At 45.6% G+C, this 20,861-nt stretch overlaps 2 protein-coding genes across 2 annotated transcripts in view; one reads left to right on the top strand and one right to left on the bottom strand.

Moving 5' to 3' along the window:
- The window catches only part of RSRC1 (arginine and serine rich coiled-coil 1), a 251,919-nt gene extending 251,426 nt beyond the window's left edge, over positions 1-493 (bottom strand). The window contains exon 1 of the mRNA XM_032594683.1: positions 472-493. The gene's annotated coding sequence lies outside the window, so the exon portion shown is untranslated. The remainder of the gene's footprint in view (positions 1-471) is intronic.
- A 4,184-nt stretch (positions 494-4,677) lies between these two features.
- On the top strand, positions 4,678-13,507 carry SHOX2 (short stature homeobox 2). Its single transcript, XM_032594811.1, has 5 exons — positions 4,678-5,056; positions 8,013-8,221; positions 10,662-10,719; positions 11,028-11,116; positions 12,677-13,507. The coding sequence occupies exons 1-5, from the start codon at positions 4,708-4,710 to the stop codon at positions 12,968-12,970; spliced, it is 999 nt and encodes a 332-aa protein (XP_032450702.1). The 5' UTR covers positions 4,678-4,707; the 3' UTR covers positions 12,971-13,507.
- Positions 13,508-20,861: the final 7,354 nt, after the last annotated feature.

The following is a 20,861-nucleotide window of genomic DNA, read 5'->3' as shown; positions in this document are numbered from 1 at the left end:
CAACAGCAGAGTGAGTGGGGCACAGTGCACCAGGTGGCAGCCTCCCTCTCGCTCCACCCTACCTAGAGCTAGTGACGAAGCACCAACCACACAGAAACCCAAAGCAGTGATCTAGGACCAGGCACTGGGAATGGAGAAGGAGGTGTGGCGGGAGTAGGGGGTGAAGGAGGAATGGGAGGAAAAGCTGGTTAACGCTCCCTCACCACCTCCAGACCAAGGGCCTAGCTTGAGGCCTGCGACCGCACGCAATCCTACAGCCACCCACCACCCAGCACCCAGCACCCACAGGCCCCAGCTCGGACCTAAAGGGTCAGAAAGCGCCAGGTGCGGGGCGCATGCGTACTGTGCCGCTCAGCACGCCTCGCGGCCGCCACCCACCACCCCCTCCACCCCGACTCCACGCCGCCTTCCCTGCGGACTACGCCAGGCCCCGCGCCGCCTCAAGCCTACCAGGGCCTCGGAACCGCGCACCCGCAGGCGCCGCCTCCCGGGCTACCGATGCGGGAATCACCTGGGTCCGGGCCTTCGGTCTCAGGCCTCGCGTTGACTTGCAGGCTCCACAGACCTAGAAACGTTCCTTCAAATCTGGGCGCCGCCGGCGTCCTCCGAACTTGCTTCAGTTTAAGCTCACCGCCTTCCTGGTTCCAGCGCCAGACAGCGTCAGCCGAGCTTTCGAGTGCATCGATGGAGGCTACCAGAAGTTAGAGGAGTGCCGAGAGAGTAGATTGTCACGCCGCCAATTTTTTGTTTGGTGTTGGGTTTGCGTGCTCGCTTATTTGATTTTCTTCCTCCCAAAAGCAATAAAGGTGGAGACGGAAGAGTGTTATTGCCTTAGTAATCGTCGTTATCGTCTTAGATAATCAGTAAACAAATCTACATCGTAGGAAGTTAATGTTTAAGACACCACACGTAGCAAAATTGGTTATCTCACGCTGGGGGAGGAGGAAACTAGCCTAACGATAATAAATCATGGGTGTGTGTCTGTGTGGAGTCGTGTGTGATTAAATTGTAATGATTTATTTGCAAAAATGCATTAAAATCAGTGTTTCTTCTACCTGAAGGTGAAGGCATTCACAGGTTGGGTGCAAATTAGTTTCTCACATTAAAGTTAACTGGTTAGTGGAGGAATGGAAGGCTGCCAGAGGCAGGGAGAGGAGGTTTCTTGCGAAAGAAATTAAGTGTACATAGGGTTTTATTGTTATTTAAACGAATGGAAATTACAGCGATTCAGCATTTTCTGTAACTCACACTACATTATTTATCTGTAATTAACGGTAAGAAAGTGAATAAACTCTTGGCCTTGGTTTGGGTCGACCGTGAGAACAAACTTATAACAACTGATAGATATCGAAGCTACAGTTTTCCGCTGACGATTTGAGAGGGTGAAAATCACTTTCACGAATATATTTCTCATAAATGACTGTACCTTAACTAACCAGTTTTGAGAAGCCGTTTTAAAACTTAACTACTACATTACATGTTTATTTTAAACAATTCAAGAGCTGGGCGGACCCTTGGGGTCCTGAATTTTATTGGAACCTGTGTATCTGTCTGCAGGCTGTCAACTGAACTTTATTCAATGTTTTTCTACCAAAACAACATTTTGAAATATCCTGTCTCCAGAAAATATTTTCATCTAATGAAACAACATAATTAAACTTCATGAACATTTATTAGTATATGATTTAAAACCTTGTCGTTGTTGTTTAACTAAACTTCCCTTGGGCCAGTGGGGATCTGTGATGAGACACAGCAGATTTCTCATAGCTCCATCTGGTATCAACACCATTATTCCTAAATATATACAAGGAGTCAATATGCCAGCAAAATCTATGGGAAAATCTATTTGGTGTCTGAGCATTCCCTGTTTACCTTTAAAATGGTCATTTTCCCTGAACCTCAGTAGATGGAATTTAAAAAGTAACTACTGAGTTTCCTAATCCCTTGCCAGACTTCTAGTAGTGGTTATGTTGGGGCTGTTTGCGAATACGTTTTTAACACCTCAGTTTCAGAGCCATTTGAGCAAGACATCCATTTAGTTGACCCCATTACTGGTCATTCTGCTAAAAAACCTTAAAAACGGATTTTCATAAAGGATTAAAGTTTTATGGTTATTCCCCTCTGACAATATCAGAATTAAAGTGGTTATAAATAGTAAACCAAGACTAAATGTAAAATCATATTTCTAAATTCATATAACTTTGGAAAACGTATTTGAGTCCCTTTTGTAGTGTGATACAATAAATGCAAGCATTCATAATTCCTTAATACCTAAAACGTATTGCTATTGGAAACTTAAAGATCTTAATTATTTCTCCTAAAAGCAGCAATAAATGTTTTAAGAAGAACAAAAGATACCTTCAAAATTCAAGAGAAAAAAAGGAAAAGTAACATTTCTAAGAAGTATGATTTCCATTTTCCTTAAATTCACTAAATGTGAACATTTTAATCCAAGGAGTAGTATAGTATGACAAAGATACTCTATGTGTATATGTTCTAGAACTGCTAATATATTACATTATAACTGTGTTCTCTTTTTACAAATGATTCAGGTTGCTTTGACTATAGTTCTCAAATTATCTGTTAACTTTGTGTTCACAACTTAACCGATGGGCAGAACTATACATATCAAAGTTCTGTAATTGCTTTTATTTTTACTGAGAGTATCAGATCCAAGAAGATGAACACGTTACCTTTAACATCAGAAGAAAACCTGCACTAATATTCATACTACTTGAAAATGTCCCCCAGCCACGCTTGAAGAGATGTATTTGTTTATGCAGTCAAGTAATTACAACTTTCCCTATGTAAATATTCTTGTGATATATATATATATATATATATATATATATATAGCCACATTACTCATAGCAAGCTTTGTCCTGCACAATATAGACAAATGGCTCAGTAATATAGATGTTCCTTCCACATAACAAACTAATTCGGTGAAAATAGTCCAGGAATAGAATTTTAAGTTGTAGCTTTGACAGAGAGAGAGAGAGAGAGAGAGAGAGAGAGAGAGAGAAACCTTTCTCCCAGTGAACCTCTCTTTTTGAATAGTCCACAATAAATAAAATTAGATTGGGGGGGGTTAAGCAACGTGATTTTTTTTTCGAACTCCAAGAGGGACAATCATTTGCTTTTCAAAATTAGGAAATTACTGTTGATTTTTAATGTTTCTGGGGATGCTAAAGAAGAACTCCTGTAGTTCATTGTGGGAAGGGTCCGGCTGCAGGGAGTTGTAAGGGAGAAGGGGTCAGGATCCTGAGACCTCAAAGAGAGAACGAAGTCAAACTGTCCTTGACCAGGCGCTAAGGAAACACTTTAAAATGAAATCTGTCAGGGAACAGCTGCTCAGGAAACGTGTTAAATAGGCTGGCCCGAGTTGGGTTTGTCCGTAGAGGTGTCGGCTAGGGCTCTAAGATGCGAGTAGTGGGGTGAATCACAAACTCCCCGGGGCAGGAAGCTTAGTAAAGATCCAGGCTCAGCTCTCGCTGCAGGCCGGGAAGCCCCTATAGGGAGCCGCGCGGGTCTGGGACGCTGTAGACGACCCTGACTCTGAGCAAGCTTGTGAACGCAGGTTGCCGGACTGTGTGGGTGGGAGGGTGGGTGAGGAGCAGGGGTGTAGGATTGGGACACAGAGTCAGGATACGGAACTGGGGTGCCCGGCGCCTAACGCTGGTCAAGGAAGCCCGGCTGCAAAGCGGGGCGGAGCAGTTGCGCTGCACCCTGACGCGGTGAGAGGTTGTAGGGTCGGTTGCGGAGTCCGGGTACCCGACTGACTCCAGCAGCCGCGCACTTGTCAGTTTCCTCTTGGCCACGCCCCGGCGGAGTAGGTCCAGCTCCCCAGTGTTTAACTGAATCGTGACACCAACGCAAAATCCACGCCTAATTAAATTAATTAGGGATTCTCGTCAACCCTGGATTAATGGCCAAGAGCACAGGCGGCCGAGGCCATCTGAAAACCCGGACGGCCTGGGACCGGCCTCCTCTTCCCGCCCCCTCCCGTCCCCTTCACTGCCCTCCCACTCCAGCTCCAGCCTGCCTGGACTCCAGCCTCAATCAATCTCAATCTCTCTCTCTCTCTCTCTCTCTCTCTCTCTCTCTCTCTCTCTCTCAATCTCTCCCTCTTTCTCCCTCCCTCCCAACCCCCAATCTCCCACCCCCAGGTAGTGGTGCGGGTGCTTCCCCAGGAAGGGGCTCCCTCCGAGTTGCGAAGGGGAGGTAATTTACTCAGAACAAGGGGCCGCCTTTGCGAAGTATAAATAGTGAGACTTCAAGCGCAGCATTGCTATCAGATCTGAACTCTCCGCAGGAAGAATTGTCAAAGATCTTAACATTGAACAAGCGCGCTCCGGCAGGGAAGCATCAGTTCCCATTTCCCTCCGGCGGCCCCCGCCCCTTCCCTCTTCCTCCTCCTCCTCCTCCTCCTCCTCCTCCTCCTCCTCCTCTTCTTACTTCTTTTTCTCCTACTTCTCCTCTTTCTTCTTTCTTCTCTTCTTTTTCTTCTTCTTCTTCTTCTTCTTCTTCTTCTTCTTCTTCTTCTTCTTCTTCTTTTTCTTCCTCCTCCTCCAGCTCCTCCCCCACCCCCTGCCCCATTGATGTGTTATTATTGGGGGGGCTGGGGCAGTAAAAAAAGAAGAAGGAAAAAAAGAGCGGGGCTCGGCTGGGAGAGGTTGAGCGCGGAGCTGACCGGCATCGGCGGCGATGGAAGAACTTACGGCGTTCGTCTCTAAGTCTTTTGACCAGAAAGTGAAGGAGAAGAAGGAGGCGATCACGTACCGGGAGGTGCTGGAGAGCGGGCCGCTGCGCGGGACCAAGGAGCCGACGGGCTGCACCGATCCCGGCCGCGACGACCGCAGCAGCCCGGCAGTCCGGGCGGCCGGCGGAGGCGGCGGCGGAGGAGGAGGCGGAGGCGGAGGCGGAGGAGGCGGAGGAGGTGCAGGAGGAGGAGGAGCAGGCGGAGGAGCTGGAGGAGGGCGCTCTCCCGTCCGGGAGCTGGACATGGGCGCCGCTGAGAGAAGCAGGGAGCCGGGCAGCCCGCGGCTCACCGAGGGTAACGGCCTAACCCCCCAGCCACGGTTCCCCTTCCCGCCTTCCTGACTCCTCTCGGGCGGGAGAGGACCCCGAGGCCCAGCGGGGAGAGGGGCGGGACGCGGAGCGGGCCCTTGGACCCCAGCTTTGGAAGCTAGAGTGATGATGGAGGGGTGGGAGTCCGGTGGTGTGCACGGTCGTGGGTGGGGTCCGAGTGTGTGTGAAGAGGGGGGGCGTGGGGTTTGCGCGCGCCCTTCTCGGATGCTCTCGCTATTCCCATTCCACTGAAGCGCATTTCACCAGCCAGAGGATGGGCCCGCAACCCAGACGGCCCGCGGGCGGATGGGGAAGTTCGGTGGGCCCGGCTGCCGCAGGGGTGCTGACAGCAGCTGGGCCAGGCGGCAGGATTCTGGTTAGCATCTAGCGCCGAGTTTGCGGGAGCCCCTTTCCTAGGCCTGAGAAAGAAAGAAAAAGAGAGGAAAGAGAGAGAGAGAGAGGGAGGGAGATTTCACCCTGGGGTCACCCCCGGGTTTCCGGCCACGGCTAAGATCCACTCGAACTCCACAAAGATCCTGGATCCTCGGATCCTGGAGGTCAAAACTTCCCATTCTCTTTGAGCTGTTACGATTGAACGAGGCCGAGGCAGGCTAAGGTCCAGGCTAGGCTGTTTCTCTCGGGAGACGCTTTAGGCTCCCTTTTTTGGGGATTGGTTTTTCGGTATTTACACAATTGCATTACTGTTTCGAATCATCTCTGGTTTCGTGTGGGGGGGAGGGGGGGAAGGAATCCTTCCGTGCCAACAAAGTGTTAGGAAATGGCTTTATCTAAATGGTGGAGCGTCCTGTACCAATTCAAAAGAATTCAACAATAAAATTAATTTGGCACTCGGTGCCTGCAGTAACTGGTGTGCTGCCATATTTTTCCAATTAAGAAAATATGTGACATGCGTAGAATCACATATTTAAGCAAGCAATTAAGTTGTTTATAACACGGTCTGTTCCTGTTTAGGCCAATAAATGGAAATTTGGGGGCGAAATCGAGATTATATTAAGTCTATTAATCAACTGGAAATGTGGACATCTTTCTCTTTGAAGCTCCAAAAGTTTGAGAGGCATCCATCCACTGTGGATAACACGAAATAGACAAAGCCTTCTCACCCCTTTGGCAGAATCTGAAGGGTGTTTTTCGTGTTTAATTTCATTACAATATCAGTGGAAATATTTTCTTATTAACTTGGCCCCTAATGTTTACTATAATGTTACCCACTTCCTCCCCAGTGGAAGGACAAATGTCCATAAAACGAACTCTGAGAACAAGAAATGCGGGCAACACCTAAAATCACCGTAGCTAGAATGCTAGACTGGGCTAGGGTCTAGAGGCTCCTTCTTCCCCCAGACCAGGCAGCAGGTCCTCCTAAATTTGAAAAGTATAGCACCGTTGTCGGGCGGCCCAATGCAGGCTCCCCTGCCTGAGTCCGCAGCTCCAGGCCCTGGGTACACCAGCATGTGGCATCGTGCGGTTAGAGTCACAACCCGGGCAGAGGTAGTCCTGGAATTGTTGATTTCCAAGCTCAGGACAAGTATTAATTTTTCTGCAGGCCGGCTCTTCCGGAAATGATTTTTAACACCCATGCTGATCGGGATCCTGGGCTAGGAAGAACTACAAACAGCCTCGACTATCCAAACTCAGCTTTGACACCTTAAAAACCCAAGGTTCCGACTCAGGCGCAGAGCATGAAGGTTCCAGAGGGCAGTTTATGTTGATATGGGGGCTTTCCTGATCACTGGCCCTTACTCTCATGTATATATATATATATATATATATATATATATATATATACACACACGCACACATAAAATCTCCCTCGGTTGACTCTGTATGCTCACGTTCGCAGAGCTCCTGTTTTTAAAGGGAGAAGGAAGGACAGTATAAAGTAGCAACGGGTGTGTGCAAACCCAGAGCAGAAAAATGCATATTTTATTAAACAACCGAGCTGCTGGATGCATGAAAAGGCTTTGAGCAACCAATAGAAACCAAGGATCACGAATGTTCCGCTTGAACCTGTTGATCTCTGTGGGTTTAAGCGTTTAGGGTCGAGTCTGTCTTTCCAATGGGGAGAGAGAAGGAGAGAACAGAGGCAGCGGTCTGTTTCGCGCGCCACCGGAGGCTGGTTCTCCGCCTCTCGCCTTTTGGCCTGGCGTGGGCGGCGAGCCCTTCAGGCCGCCAACATGGCGTGGGCGCCTCTTGTCAGGCGTCCCGTGTCTGGCGTGGGGGATAGAGACTGCCTGGCCACCCGTGGGCTGTCAGCAGGGTTGGGCTCGTACCCTGGGTCAGCACCGAAAGCCCGGAGATGCGGCTCCCTGTGCCGCACAGCACCCGGGTCTTGTTCTGCCGCCGCGACCCTTGGGCCCAATTGTTCCCAAATTAGAGCAGCAAGTTTGAGAGAAACAGAGCCAGCGGAGGCCAGAGCTGGCCTGAAAATGGCCCAGCGCTCTGGGAATAGCCGGTGAGAGGCCAGTGCATGGCCTCGCCGCGCCCTTCTGCCCTGACCGGGTTCTGTGCCTGGCCGGGTGCGGCGCTCTTGATTTCTGGTGTGCTTGGCAGAGTGTGAGTGCTGGAGAGGGTGAGTGGAATGCATTTGGCGTTCGCGGGGGAGGGCAGGGGACGGTGGAGTGCACAGTGAGGAGGTGAGTAGGCTACAGTTGCAGAGGGTTGTGTGGGTGAATAGCTGAGGAAGGGCGGCCGGCCAGAGTTGATCTTTCACGTCTCCAGATTCCTCTTCCTCGGGGTAGGGTGAGACAGTGGACAGAACTCCGGGAGGGGGCAGGATCCTCCATCCTTTTGGAGACAAATCTGGTAACAGGATTTGCCGTGTTGTTTTTGTCCGTGTGTGTGTGTGTGTGTGTGTGTGTGTGTGTGTGTGTTTCTGTGTGCGCACGTGGACATTCGCGTGGCCCTACTTGTGGTGCCCCCTCCAGTGTCCCCAGAGCTGAAGGATCGCAAAGAGGATGCGAAAGGGATGGAGGACGAAGGCCAGACCAAAATCAAGCAGAGGCGAAGTCGGACCAATTTTACTCTGGAACAACTCAACGAACTGGAGAGGCTTTTTGATGAGACCCACTACCCGGACGCTTTCATGCGCGAGGAACTGAGCCAACGGCTGGGGCTGTCCGAAGCCCGAGTGCAGGTACCTAGCTGTGAGGAGGTCAAGGCAGGGCCCGGGGAGTGGAGGAGGGGCACGCGTGGAGGAGAAGCCGCTTGGGGGACATACAGCGAGGGCGCAGCGGGTTCAAGAACCTGGAGTGAGGTGAGAAGGAAAAGGATGGTCTTTACTAGAGGTCCTATTTTCCAAAGTAAATCTTAGTATTATAGCCTACCCACCCCCCCCCCCCCAATCCCAACATATGTTCCCAGCAGAAGAAAGCTGTGCTGGGCTTGCTCCCAGAGTTTCTATAAACCACACCCCCACCCCCCTCGCCTCACGATGCCTTTAATGTGGTTTAATCCTAATGGGCCTACTTTTATAAGCCTTAAAAAAAAAATCCCACAGAAAGCGTTTTATCTTCTGGATGCCTTAAAAGTTACAACGAATATTTTGTTCGCCTGAGTTGGTTTTCCTTGAGGGTCTGCTCCGGGGTCTAGGGTTGCCAAGCGGATATGCCAATTAGGTTTATAGATGTACAGACTATAAAGAAAATTAGCAACTGTTAAGTGCGGAAATTTACAGTTTGCCGTTAGCAGTCGATCTCAAACTGTGTGTAAAACAGTAAAGCAGTAAATGCATCTTGGTCACTCTTTGTTCCTTCACTTAACCTGACAGCAAACCTGAACCTACAGAAACTTGATTTTAAAACAATTCACATATCTTAATATTGGCATTCCCAAAGTCCAACACCCAACAAGTGCCTTAACGTGATGGAGTTAGGGTTGGAGCAGGTTTTCTTTACTGGTTTGTGGGGGTGAATATAATGGCAATAGGCTTTGGGGGCATTCAAGGTGGAAAATTATGTACATACATGCATGCATATCCTTCTAGTTTTATGGAGAAAACATTTAAATGTTTCAGATTGTATTTCCGCTCAAATAATAAACTAGAAGAAAATGATGGTCATTATTTGTTTGAACACATGGAGCAGTTTTAGGCCTGAACATCTGCAGCTGTTACAAAGTATCACTGTAACAGATACTCCCAGGGTCTCTGGGCGCAGAGACCACCATCTGCAGCAAACTATGCAATTCTTATGGGGCTTCCCCGCATCTTGTAATAGGATCAGGACAAAAACAGAGCAGTCACGTTGAAGGGGAAAAGTAATAATAGGCTGCCTTGGTCATCACAGCCGTCAATAGAAGGCTCTGCTCTTCCTTTTTAAGCCTCTCCTGCTTTGCTGTGTGTACTGAAATCTCTAGAGACTCAGCAACCCCTTAAAGACATGATGATAATTATTACAGTTATGAGCATTAGTATCGCAGTTCCAACTCTTCTAGGGGAAAAAAGAGGCAAGAAGCCTCAGGGCATGTGAGTTACACAAAGGATGCCACCCTGGCATGAAATCTACCCTTCTATTACACTAAATGGCAGGGGAATTTTTGAAGATTTACATTGACTATGACACGGCTTTCAAAAACAAGAAAAATCTCTGAAGCACTATTTTTCTTTTATAGTTTTTTTTTCAAACCTTAATTTGTGAATCAGTCAATATGCTGTATTATTGGAACATAATGCTGTATGACTGGAGTGTAAAAGCAAGGTTTATATGAATTTTTAAAAATCTGTCATACTGCCTTTAAAAGTTGGCAAGTTTATTTAAGAAGGTGATATCTGGGAGAAGACAGTATCCAGGAGTTACTTGATTCATACCCCATCCCCTTTTCACAGCATGTTGTTCTTTTTTTTTTTTTTTTTCTCATAAGAAGTGAACTTTATTGCTGGTCTTTATTTTTTCATACTTTTATTTAAATTTTAGAGTTATTTTCTGGATGCGTCTCTGCTACCCTAACTGCTTTTTCTATAGAAGCAAATTAGATTATCATGATAATAGCACAATTATGCTGCAACTGTGTTACACTCTGCTGCACAGAGGAACAGAGAAATTCTAAACTTCTTTGTAGTGAGGCTTTTATGACACTAATTACCTCTTCCCCCACTCTTATCTTCCTCCCCCCACAACCAAAAAAAAAAAAAACAAACAAACAAACCCAGAGTCACTATTTGCTTTGGTGTTTGGTTTTTCTTGAAGATGAAGCTAATTAATATTACAGGCTATTAATGAGCACATTCTTCTCAGGTCTTACTGGGCAAACATCTAAACCCATTATCACTTTGGTATCAGGTATCAGGGAGAGTTTTAGGCCTTGGGGACTCTGTAATGCAGAAAGATGAAACCAGGACTAATAGTAATTTATCAAGAAACAATTTATCTTGCAAAAGTCTATGAAGTCTATTTTTGGTGTTTACTTGCATTATTTGACTTTGGAAATTGAGAGTGTTTTTTATAATTCAAATATTGCTTGCTGTATCTCTCGATCCTTGCCTAAAACACTATTCTTTTGTCATTGTACTCTGGTAATTAAAAGAAAATGTTGGAGTTCGTAACATCTAGGCTTTATTTTGTTTTTCCAACTTGTAGGTTTGGTTTCAGAATCGAAGAGCTAAATGCAGAAAACAAGAAAATCAACTCCATAAAGGTATGCTTCTCAAAGAAAATCATATTCTCAGTAAAAAGAGAATTGGGTAATATCATTATACAAAGTCAGAAAGAAACTTCTAAAATAAAATCATGGTATTTATTTAAAAATCTGCTCTGAAGGCAGTTAATGAAAGTCCTAAAGTTTGGGAGTAAATTACATTTATTTTAATTATGGCAGCAGTATAGGAAGATAACTGTCCAGTTCCAGAGGAATTAGTTCTGTCTTAGTATCATTTGGAACCCTGGAAAACAGTGCTGGAAATATTAACCTCATATTATTGTGTTTTGTTCCCCATTTTTTAATAGGTGTTCTCATAGGGGCTGCCAGCCAGTTTGAAGCTTGTAGAGTTGCACCTTATGTCAACGTAGGTGCTTTAAGGATGCCATTTCAGCAGGCAAGTATAGCCCGCTTTCAACCTGTTTTTAACTGTAAAAAAGACCCGGATGTTTGCTTGAATTGTTAAATATACCTTCTCTCTGAGTCCCAATGTTGGTGTCCATGCAGTTGAAGAATAATTTTGAGATGATATAGTGGATTCACTCCCCTTTAAAAAAAAAAAAACCCTATACAATGTCAAGGGCCTACGTGTCTAGTCCTTTCTGTCCTCATGGGAAACCTGCAGGGGCCTGAGGCCAGCAACCGGTCCTTTAAAAATGCACTAAAGATTGCACTTGGGGAGAGAAAGGAAAAGCCTTTTGATTAAGATTTTGTCAGATCCAATACAGAGGTAAGTCCTCAGGTGTTTTCTAAGGCAACTTTCTAAATATTTTTCTAGGTATTTCTTACCCCTTAGTCACATTAAATGTGTCTGGCAGAAGAAGAGTAAATAAATAAAAGTACTTCCAACTCAGACTTGATTTTTTAAAGGTGCCTCTGCAAACAAAGCTTCATCTCTAGTAGAGAGGGAAGCCTTGGTCTTCCCAGGGATGCCCTGCCTCTGCAATCCCTTTCTTAGGTATAAAGAAACCTTTAAGACTACATTTTAAAAGGACAGCCTGCAGCAAAGATTTAATCCTGGGAAATCCCAGTTCTCTAAACACCCCTGCTCTTCAAGCCCAAGGGCGCAAGCCTTACCCAACCAGTGCCTGACCTTGCCCATCCTTAGCCAGGACCCCTGCTTGGTATGGCTGTGAAGTCGTGAATTAGCTCTCAGTTGGTAGCACCCTAGCTCTCAGCTGGCAGTCTCCCCTAGACTGGGGAGACACCTGGGCTTACCCATGTATTGACGGTTAGTGTTAGGGAGATCTTAGCTCTCTTGGCACCACAGGACTCTAGCATCCTGATGCTAGGCTTTTGAAGCAAGGAGAATGATTGGAGAAAGAGAGAGTGGGATCTTAAAAGGAGACCCTTACTACTCATAAAGTGATCTGCAGGCCTGCAGCACCAGCACCACCAGGGAGGCAGTTAGAAAGGCAGAATCTCAGGTCCCAACGCAGACCGTCTGAATCAGAATCTGCATTTTAACAAGATCTGCATTATAACAAGGCTGATTGTTACAGCAGTAAATGTTGGAAGTACTAACAATTGTGCCAGTTGTTATGAAGATGAATTAATTTCCCTAAGTAACAAGGAAAAGTTTTACAGTTTGCTTGTTAGCACTTGGTTACTTGTTAGTGCTTTAGTGGAGTTAAGGGATGTATGATGGCATCGAGAGAGCCTTTCCAAATTACCTTTCTAATTTTGAGGAGGGCTATTAACACGATAGCAAGGTTGCCCTCTGATGAGCCCAGCTCCTGAGAGGAGCGGCCACATTCCTGCAGATAGGAGTCCCTTAGGGCCCAGGGAGATAAGGTGCTGAGCGAGTTGCAGAGACTCTGGCGCACCGGAATATCCCAGATTCAGTAACAGACTGAGGAGGTCAGCCAAACGCCCCTTTCCTGTCCCTAGCCCCAGCCTTCCCCCTCGCCAAGCTGGACGCCGTTAATGCTCTGTTTCTATTCTGTTGTCACCCTAGGATAGTCATTGCAACGTGACGCCCTTGTCCTTTCAGGTTCAGGCGCAGCTGCAGCTGGACAGCGCCGTGGCGCACGCGCACCACCACCTGCACCCGCACCTGGCCGCGCACGCGCCCTACATGATGTTCCCGGCGCCGCCCTTCGGACTGCCGCTGGCCACGCTGGCCGCTGACTCAGCCTCCGCCGCCTCCGTGGTGGCTGCCGCCGCCGCCGCCAAGACCACCAGCAAGAACTCCAGCATCGCCGATCTCAGACTGAAAGCCAAAAAGCATGCTGCCGCCCTGGGTCTGTGACGCCAACGCCAGCGCCAACGTCGCGCCTTCAGCGCGGCGTGCACCCTGCACACCCTCCGCGCCTCGCTGCTTTACCGTTTATCCCCCACGGATCTCCGGAACCTACCCTCTTCCCGCCCCGCTGATCGCCCTTTGCCCCCCTCCACAACCTGGACTTGGAGGGCGAGACTCCGCGCGGGACCCTCGATCCCACTAGGCGCAGCAGCTCCGTTGCTCCTGACCATTCACTTACCCAAGGGCATAGAATTCGGCTTCGTAGGGGCAAGTTTTCGGGAAGTCTGGAGAGAGACTGAACAAGGGAACGCTAGGACAGCGGAGTGTGGCTCAAGGCAAAGCTGCAACGATGGATTCTTGAGTAGAAATAAAAATCCTGTTAATAAAAAGAGCAAAAAAAAAAAAAAAAAAAAAAAGTAGAAAAGACAAACCAGAGAGAAAAAAAGAAAAGGGGAACTTATTGCTATTTGGCAGAAGCTGAAATTGGAGAAAGAATCAAGGAACAAAAACAAATTTTAAAAATTAAAGTATTTTATACATTTAAAAAATATGGAAAAATAACCCGGACGAATCTCGAGAGAATGGGGAGGGGGGGTACCAACTTAAAGTGTATGTTTTTTTTTAATGGGCTGAAAAGGCAAAACAGAAGGAAGAGGTATACTTATTTAAAGAACTAAGGTTAAAAAAGTGCGCAGCTGGGAAGTTCACAGGTTTTGAAACTGACCTTTTTCTGCGAAGTTCACTTTAATACAAGAAATTTGATAAGAGAGGCGGGCCTCCTTTTACGTTGAATCAGATGCTTTGAGTTAAAAACCACCACGTATGGAAGAGTAAGAAGAGGGAAGACAGTATACAAAGCGAGGAGAGGGAAAAAGATGATATTAATACAAAAAATGTTTCCACAGACAATGATTTATCTGAGAAATTATTGTGGCAGCACTGTCCAGACTGCTGACAGTAAATTCCGGTTTTGCATGTTACTTGTATTCCATTGATGGTGTCTCCCCGCTCCCTGCTTTACTCACATGCACTTACTCCATTTTCATCTTCAGTATGAAAAACAATACCAAAAGCATCTGGAAATTGATATATCTCAAATCTATATTTTTTGCCCCGTCTTTGATCCTGTCGGACAAAAGAAAAAGGTCGGAAGGGAAAAAAATTTACACTCTGTCCCAAGAAGACGGAGGCGGGCAGAAAATGTGGGGAAAGGAAAATGAAAAGAAGACCAAATGAAATAAAAAAGGTACAGCGCCTCCCACGGCTCCTAGCACACAGTAGGCGCTCAATCAGTATTAGTCCCCCCTCCCTCCTTTCTTGTATTCCCTCCTGCTGATTTCCTGATGTCCTGTTTGAGAACCTTGCTTTATTTCCCCCCTCTCTATCCTGTCACACTCACCTTAAATAACACCCAACTAGATACAAGCAGTAGGTTTGTGTAAAATATGTTGATACACACGAACAAAGTTTATTTTGGCTATAACGTGTGAACTGATGGTTGACTTTCAACATTTGCATTTTATCTCACAAAGGTGTATATTCAAGTAATTTTGTTTGTTTGTTTCAATTCATGTAGCTATTTAAACTGGGATACCCTGGACTAAGCAATCTGTATCCCAATCACTAGAAAGCCTCCTTAGTTGTGTTTTTGTTTTTTTTCTAATTTACAAGAAAGAGGAAAAGCTCTTTTAACTGAACTTTGGTATGCGGTTGAGCTTTGTAACTATTTGTTCTCCATGAAAACAAAGTTATTTATATTTGCCATATTTTTTCTAGTGTATTAAGTTATTTTAAACAAAAGAAGATGCTGTTATTTCATGATGTGTTGTTGGTACAAAATGTTTCGGTTTCACCTCTGTTAAACCTTTTAAATAAGTGCCAAGTTATTAATTGAAGACACTTTGCCGATCAATTGAATGAAAATAGTATTGTTTCATTTGATGGGGTTCGCGTCATCTTTGTTCCTGTTACTATTAAACTATCCGGGATAGTCTTTCCTTCTTCCTTTTTTGATTAATGCGTATCTATCTCTCGAACACATCAACTTAGAAAAGCGCTCGCCTCTGCTTCTATGTGCCGCTATTAAGAGGCGATGAGAATGGTGACTCTCGAAAGCGCTGAGCGCACCCCCCCCTTTTTTTTTTATATCCACCCAGAATAGAAACAGAATTGATTTTACACCAAATCAATAAAGGAGCAGATAGTATGTAAAATAATATGGAATAGACTCCCCAAGACAAACTCTCATTCTTCTATTTAATTTCACCCTTGTAGTTTAATTTCACCCTTGTAGTTTTTCGGGGAACATTTTGGGGAGAAAGGGAAGAGGGATCACGCGGTGCGAAATCCACCTGGGTTAACTGTGGCACAACAGACACTCGACCCCAGGTCGCTGACCCTCCCCAAGAAAGTGATGAAGGTTTGGGAGTAGGGTAAAAGCCGTGAAGGGAACGGGGCTCCAGGGAGGGCCACCTCCTCTCCAGTTTAGCGCTTTGGCCCAGGCAGATTTTTCGTTGGTTTAATTTAGGAAAAGGTAGAAGCAAGGACCCAGTTCAGGAAAAGCCAGGTCCCAGAGTCCTTAGAATACCCAAGATCCCCTCCCTCCCTCCCTCCTACCTCTCCCAGCCCCCTCCTCCCGGAAGAAGGCTCACTAGTAAAGCCCGAAAGCGCTGCCTATTTAGCGTAGAGACTGTGAAGACGCGGGCCTGGTCAGGCCGCGGACAGGACCATCCCTTCCAGCACGGGCTCTTGGGATGGGGGGCATCCTCCGCGAAGATCGAGGGTGTCCCGAGGGTCCCTTGGGGGCCCCTTTGGCCCGGAGGACGCGTACTGGAGACCCCCACCCCTTGGACAAAGTCCCGCGAGTTCCAGTGGTGCTCCCGTCGTCCCTACTCGGCCTTCTCCCGGGCTGAGCTCGCACTCAAAGCTGTTCCTTGGGTGATAACTTTATATTTATCTTTGTAGCTTTTAAAGACCACTGACCAGCACTTGGGCCCTATTCCGCTTCCAGGCCTCGCAAGTCTCCTAGTTGACAAGTTGACAGCTCTCCTGGCTGACCTCAGTTCTCATAATAAACATCTGCCTAGGGGCGGGGTGCACTTGCAACGGCCGCGCCTAGCCGCCCGCCCTCGCCCAGTGGCCTCCGGCGAGCTCCCGTCCGCGCCAGGGGCCGGGGGTCGGAACACGCAGGCTCCCAGCCCCAGCCCTACTGCAGCCTCCGACGCGGGTTCGGACATTTCTTCGGGCACCCCAAGGGAGGTCGGAGGTCACAGGAGAACTTGGAGCCGGGGGTGGTTAGCGGCTCCGTCCCGGGTCAAGCCGGCCGCGCGGCGGACGCGAAGCCCAGCCCGTCCCCGCAGCCGAGCTCTGGGGGAGCCTGGGGTCAAAGGGGGCGGTGCGTCTGGGCCCAGGCAGGCGAGGCCCGGGGCACCAGGATGCGGGCGCGGCAGTGCGGCCTAGGTCGGACCCGAACGTTGCCGGCGGCAGGAGAGGGGTGGGCTGGGCGCCGAGCCCCGCGGGGGCCCGGCCCGGCGGCAGTGGGGAAGGCTAGGAGCTCGCGGAGGCGGCCAGGCCAGCGAGAAGGGCCAAAGTTCCTTGGCCCGGTCGGCTGTACTTGAGCTTGGGCGCGGCCTGCGGGACCCAAGCGTCAAGGGTGTTCGCCCTCCCAAGACTCTGCAAGGGCCCAGGCTGCCTTTCCTGGCGAGTCCGGGCCGCGTCCCTCAGGCCCAGCCTCCCACGCACGCTCAAGCTGGGCCCGCTTTCCACCCACGCCGCGGCTCAAACTCTCAGGCAGGCGCCTGGGAGTGTGAACGCGAAGTTCCAAACTCAGGGTTTCCAGAGCCTCTTTGAGAAGGCGCCCGAAGTCTTCGCTTTAAATTCAGATGAGGCCCAACATGCACGTTGTTTTGGTAGAAATTCGATAATCCTAATAAATAATAAACATTTTGCCACTCCCTCCCCCGCCACCCCCCAGATCTTTCACACCAAGGTGTGCAAAACCTTCCCAGGCTACAAAATCCCTGATTGGGGAAAACTCAGTTAAGAGAGATTATTCAAGATATCATTAGTGTTGAGGAATTTAGGATACAAGAGGGTCGGTAAAATCGGAGGCCTTTGCTTGAAGCTGAAATGATAAATATCTAGTTTGAGTTTTTCCCCAGACTTAAAACTTTGTAGATCTTCAGATGGTAATACTTTAATATAATGCAATGCTCAAATTTCGGAACTATTTTGATTTCTGAAAAATGCCTTTTTGGCTTCAGTGACATGGATCCTGTTATTTTTTCACAAATCGGTTTACATCATAAATTGCAAACATTTGCAATAAGATCTCAAGATTGTTTATTCTGTGTAACCTCAAGCACTTGACTATGTTAAACACCAGCACAGAAAGTCTGTGAAATCAGTTTAATGTGTGTGCAAGAATTAAAGGATCACTCCTTTGCATCACATAAACAAAGCATTTAAGATTGTTTTGATTGTCAGTCTCCCAATTTTTAGTCTTACAATCGACATTAATTTTAGAGACATTCTGTGTGAAAATAATTACTAAAGTTATATCCTGCTTTAATTAGATGTTTCTGGGCAGAAGGAAATGGTATTCTACGTTGGGAAGTAGGTGATTGTTTTTAACATTACATTATTTTAAATTATTTTAGTTCAAATGTAAATAAAGTTGTGCTAAATTTCATGGGGGGGGGGAGAGTCTGAAATGGTTTCTTGAAGTGCCATTACAACAGTCAGTCAGAGTGCATTAAAGGAACATCACAAACCCAGAAATAATAAATATGTCATTATAATGAGAGTGTTAACTTATGGATAATTTATTCAAGGTAGTTTTTACATTTCACATGGAATCTCTTATTATGACCTGCCTGAGTACTGTGATGCTTGTTCTTCAAAATCTAATTTATATAGGCTCAGAATATACATAATTCATAACTCCTGTTGATATATGTATACACACCCCGAATTTCAAACCTTTACAATATGTTTGCATGTTTACTAGCATGTTTTCAAGCTGACTGAAAGAAAAACATAAAAAGTGTTAAACATCATATTACGGCAAGTGCTTGTCCTACGTGTGTTGAAAAAGTAATTGAGAATTAAAAATTAAAAAGGATTAGAGAATTTTCAAACTCAGATATAGAGTGAACACTGAAATATTTCAGACAGGGAACATTCCTGTATAAGAAATATGGAAATCTCCAAGAAAGACTTACAGATGTGAGCTTATAACACTTCTGATGCCTAGGCAATCCTTTCATGTCTTTAATTCATAGAACAAAAAATCCTCTAGTCTTGGGGTATTTTGTTTTGGGTATTTTATGTGTCAGTCAAGGTAACCATCGCATATGCCTTCAGTACAGGAAAATTTAGTATAGTACTTACATGGAGTTCTATTGGCATGAAGAAAGGTTTTAGAATATAATCAAATAAATCACATAGGGAGGAGTAAACACACATTTCCCCACCTTATTGAACAACCACTCACATGTCCTGAGCAAGGAGCTTTGTAGATTCGTATTCAGGCAGAATAGTGCAGAATAAATTAAGGGCACAGACTCTGGAGCCAGACTTTCTGGATTCAAACCTCACTGCTGCCATTTAGCCATTTTGTTTGTGAGTTTGGATAAATTAATCTGTCTGTGCTTCAGTGTCCTCATCTGTAAAATGGGAATAAAAATAGCATCTATTTCATGGGGTGCTAGGAGGATTATATGAGTTAGTATTTGTAAAGCCCTATGAACAGTCGCTTGCACATGTATATATAAGCAATATGTGATATTTATCTTAATAAAAATATCAATAGGCATTAATTCTTGCAATAAAATCTTAGAAGAAAAAAATAAAGTAGAGCAAGACAAGGAATGAATACTTTTCTGTTGTGGGCCAGGGGAAAACATTACCTGTTCGTTTTGATTCTAGGTAATTGGTTAGTCTCTCTCTATCCAGCCTCATCTGGAAGATGTAGCAAATGTCACAGTGTAGTTAGGGGTCTCACCCATAAGAGCAACTTATAGCTGGCACCGTGCTGTATACATGACAGATAGAATTGCTAATCTGCCATGTACAGCTCATAAGGTGAAATATAAGGCATGACACTTGCCCTCAAGGGGCTTACCATCTAGGGGGACGCAGTTTATAAATACATATGATAGTGCTAGGAAACATGTGCTAAACGTACTTGCTTAAAGGCATTCAGACACATTATATGCGTCTGAATGGCCCACAACACATGTGGGGCCTGTTGTCCTGTTGTTAGAATTTTTCTTGGATATGAGTAGCCTTATAAAGGAATGGTGGAGCGACACCCAGAGGTTAAGAAACACACTCCGTTAGAATTAAATGCATACCATGTGTAACCGTGATTTGTGTTCCACAGGACCATCTGCATTTTCTTAGGCTGTTCAAGTTTGCAGACAATTAGCAGTAAAATGCCAAAAGACTCAAAGGCTGCTGACCAACAATCTTTAATACCAGTTTGAAAACACGTACAATACAAAGGAAGGAATGTTGAATCATTGTTACAAGGATTGAAACTGTAAAATGGACAATTGAGTCCTCGTAGCAGATTAAAAGAAGACAGACTTCTTTCCAATGCCTAAATTTAGATACATCACTTATACTTGCCTCATATTTTATATAATATCTGTTAAGAGCTCAGAACACTTTTTACACATCTTCAGTGTAATGACAGAGTCAGTGTGGTGTGGTATATGACTAATCTTTAGAGGCAGACTTCCCTGAGTTCAAATCTCAATTTTATCACCAATTAATTAGATGTGAAGTTTCAGATAATTTCTGAGGTTCCTATAACCTGTGTCCTATACCACACACCTTGCAGGTTGTGAGGATCAAATAAAATAAGATGGGTAAAGTGACTGGAAGACAGTAGGTTTCTACAAATGTACTTCTCCTCTCTACTTCTATTATCTGCCTTTCAAATTATAACATAGAGAAGATTTGGAATTTGCCTCTCTGTGCTTAGAAACTGTTTTAGAAAATAGTGGGAGGTGGTGTGCATGTTTATCTCAATTCCTCGATATGAATGGATATTGAGTATGTGTGTATATATTGTGTGGCCTGGAGTTTAAAATGAAACTTTATTTCAAATCTTGCAAAACTTTTTTAGATAGGATTTTTGAAGGACTATAACTTTAGATCTGCCCTTTTGTATAGCATGGAAAAAGTTCTTTCTCCCTGACAACTCAAGGGCGTTCCTAATACAGAGATTACCCAGATTCTCTGACCTTCGGTCCTTTATATTCCGGAATGTCAGCATACAAATCGAGACCTGGCATTAACTCTCTAGTCACTTTGATATTAGATTGATTGTTCTTCCGTTTGCTTACTTATTGAGCACATTTTTTATGCTTCCGTGCTAAGGAAGAAGAAAATAAACTACCCTTAAAAATTATTTGAAAAGCCTATCAACCTATTCAAATTTTCAGTACTTACGCTACATTGTGTTTTCTATTACATTTATTGGCATCAGTGGTTTCAAATGTAATTACCTGTCTTGTGGTCAATGTATTTATTTACTGAAATTCTCACTTGTCGGCAATTGTGTTTCTTTTAAGGCTTCAATAGTTTCCCTTAAAACTTAATCTTGCCCAGTGCTCAATTAAAAGGGCCCAGGACCTTCTCTGGGGGAGTTTTAGGTCTAAACCGCCTTCCAAAACTTTTTAGACATGTGAAATTAGGTGGAACTAGCCATCAAAGGAAGGCTTGGAAAGAGAGACTGGTCCTGGTCCTCCAATTGCCCAGGGAGTAATAGGGAAGTGTGATAGCCAGGAAAAAAAAAAAAAAAAAAAAAAAAAAAAAAAAACAAAAACAAAAACAAAACAAAAACAAAAAAAAAACCAAAAAAACAAAAAAACCCTCCAAAATGTCC

This window comes from Lynx canadensis, chromosome C2 (assembly GCF_007474595.2).
Source record: "Lynx canadensis isolate LIC74 chromosome C2, mLynCan4.pri.v2, whole genome shotgun sequence".
NCBI classification, from domain to species: Eukaryota; Metazoa; Chordata; class Mammalia; order Carnivora; family Felidae; genus Lynx; species Lynx canadensis.
Note: the sequence above shows the minus strand (reverse complement) of the source record. Positions and strands in the feature narration are given on the sequence as shown.

What these genes read in the sequence shown, in the direction of transcription:
- SHOX2 (XM_032594811.1), top strand. Translation starts at nt 4,708, where the DNA reads ATGGAAGAACTTACGGCGTTCGTCTCTAAGTCTTTTGACCAGAAAGTG. An exon ending in TGTCCGAAGCCCGAGTGCAG is followed by an intron (nt 8,222 to 10,661) that starts GTACCTAGCTGT and finishes TCCAACTTGTAG; the next exon opens with GTTTGGTTTCAGAATCGAAG. An exon ending in AGAAAATCAACTCCATAAAG is followed by an intron (nt 10,720 to 11,027) that starts GTATGCTTCTCA and finishes ATTTTTTAATAG; the next exon opens with GTGTTCTCATAGGGGCTGCC.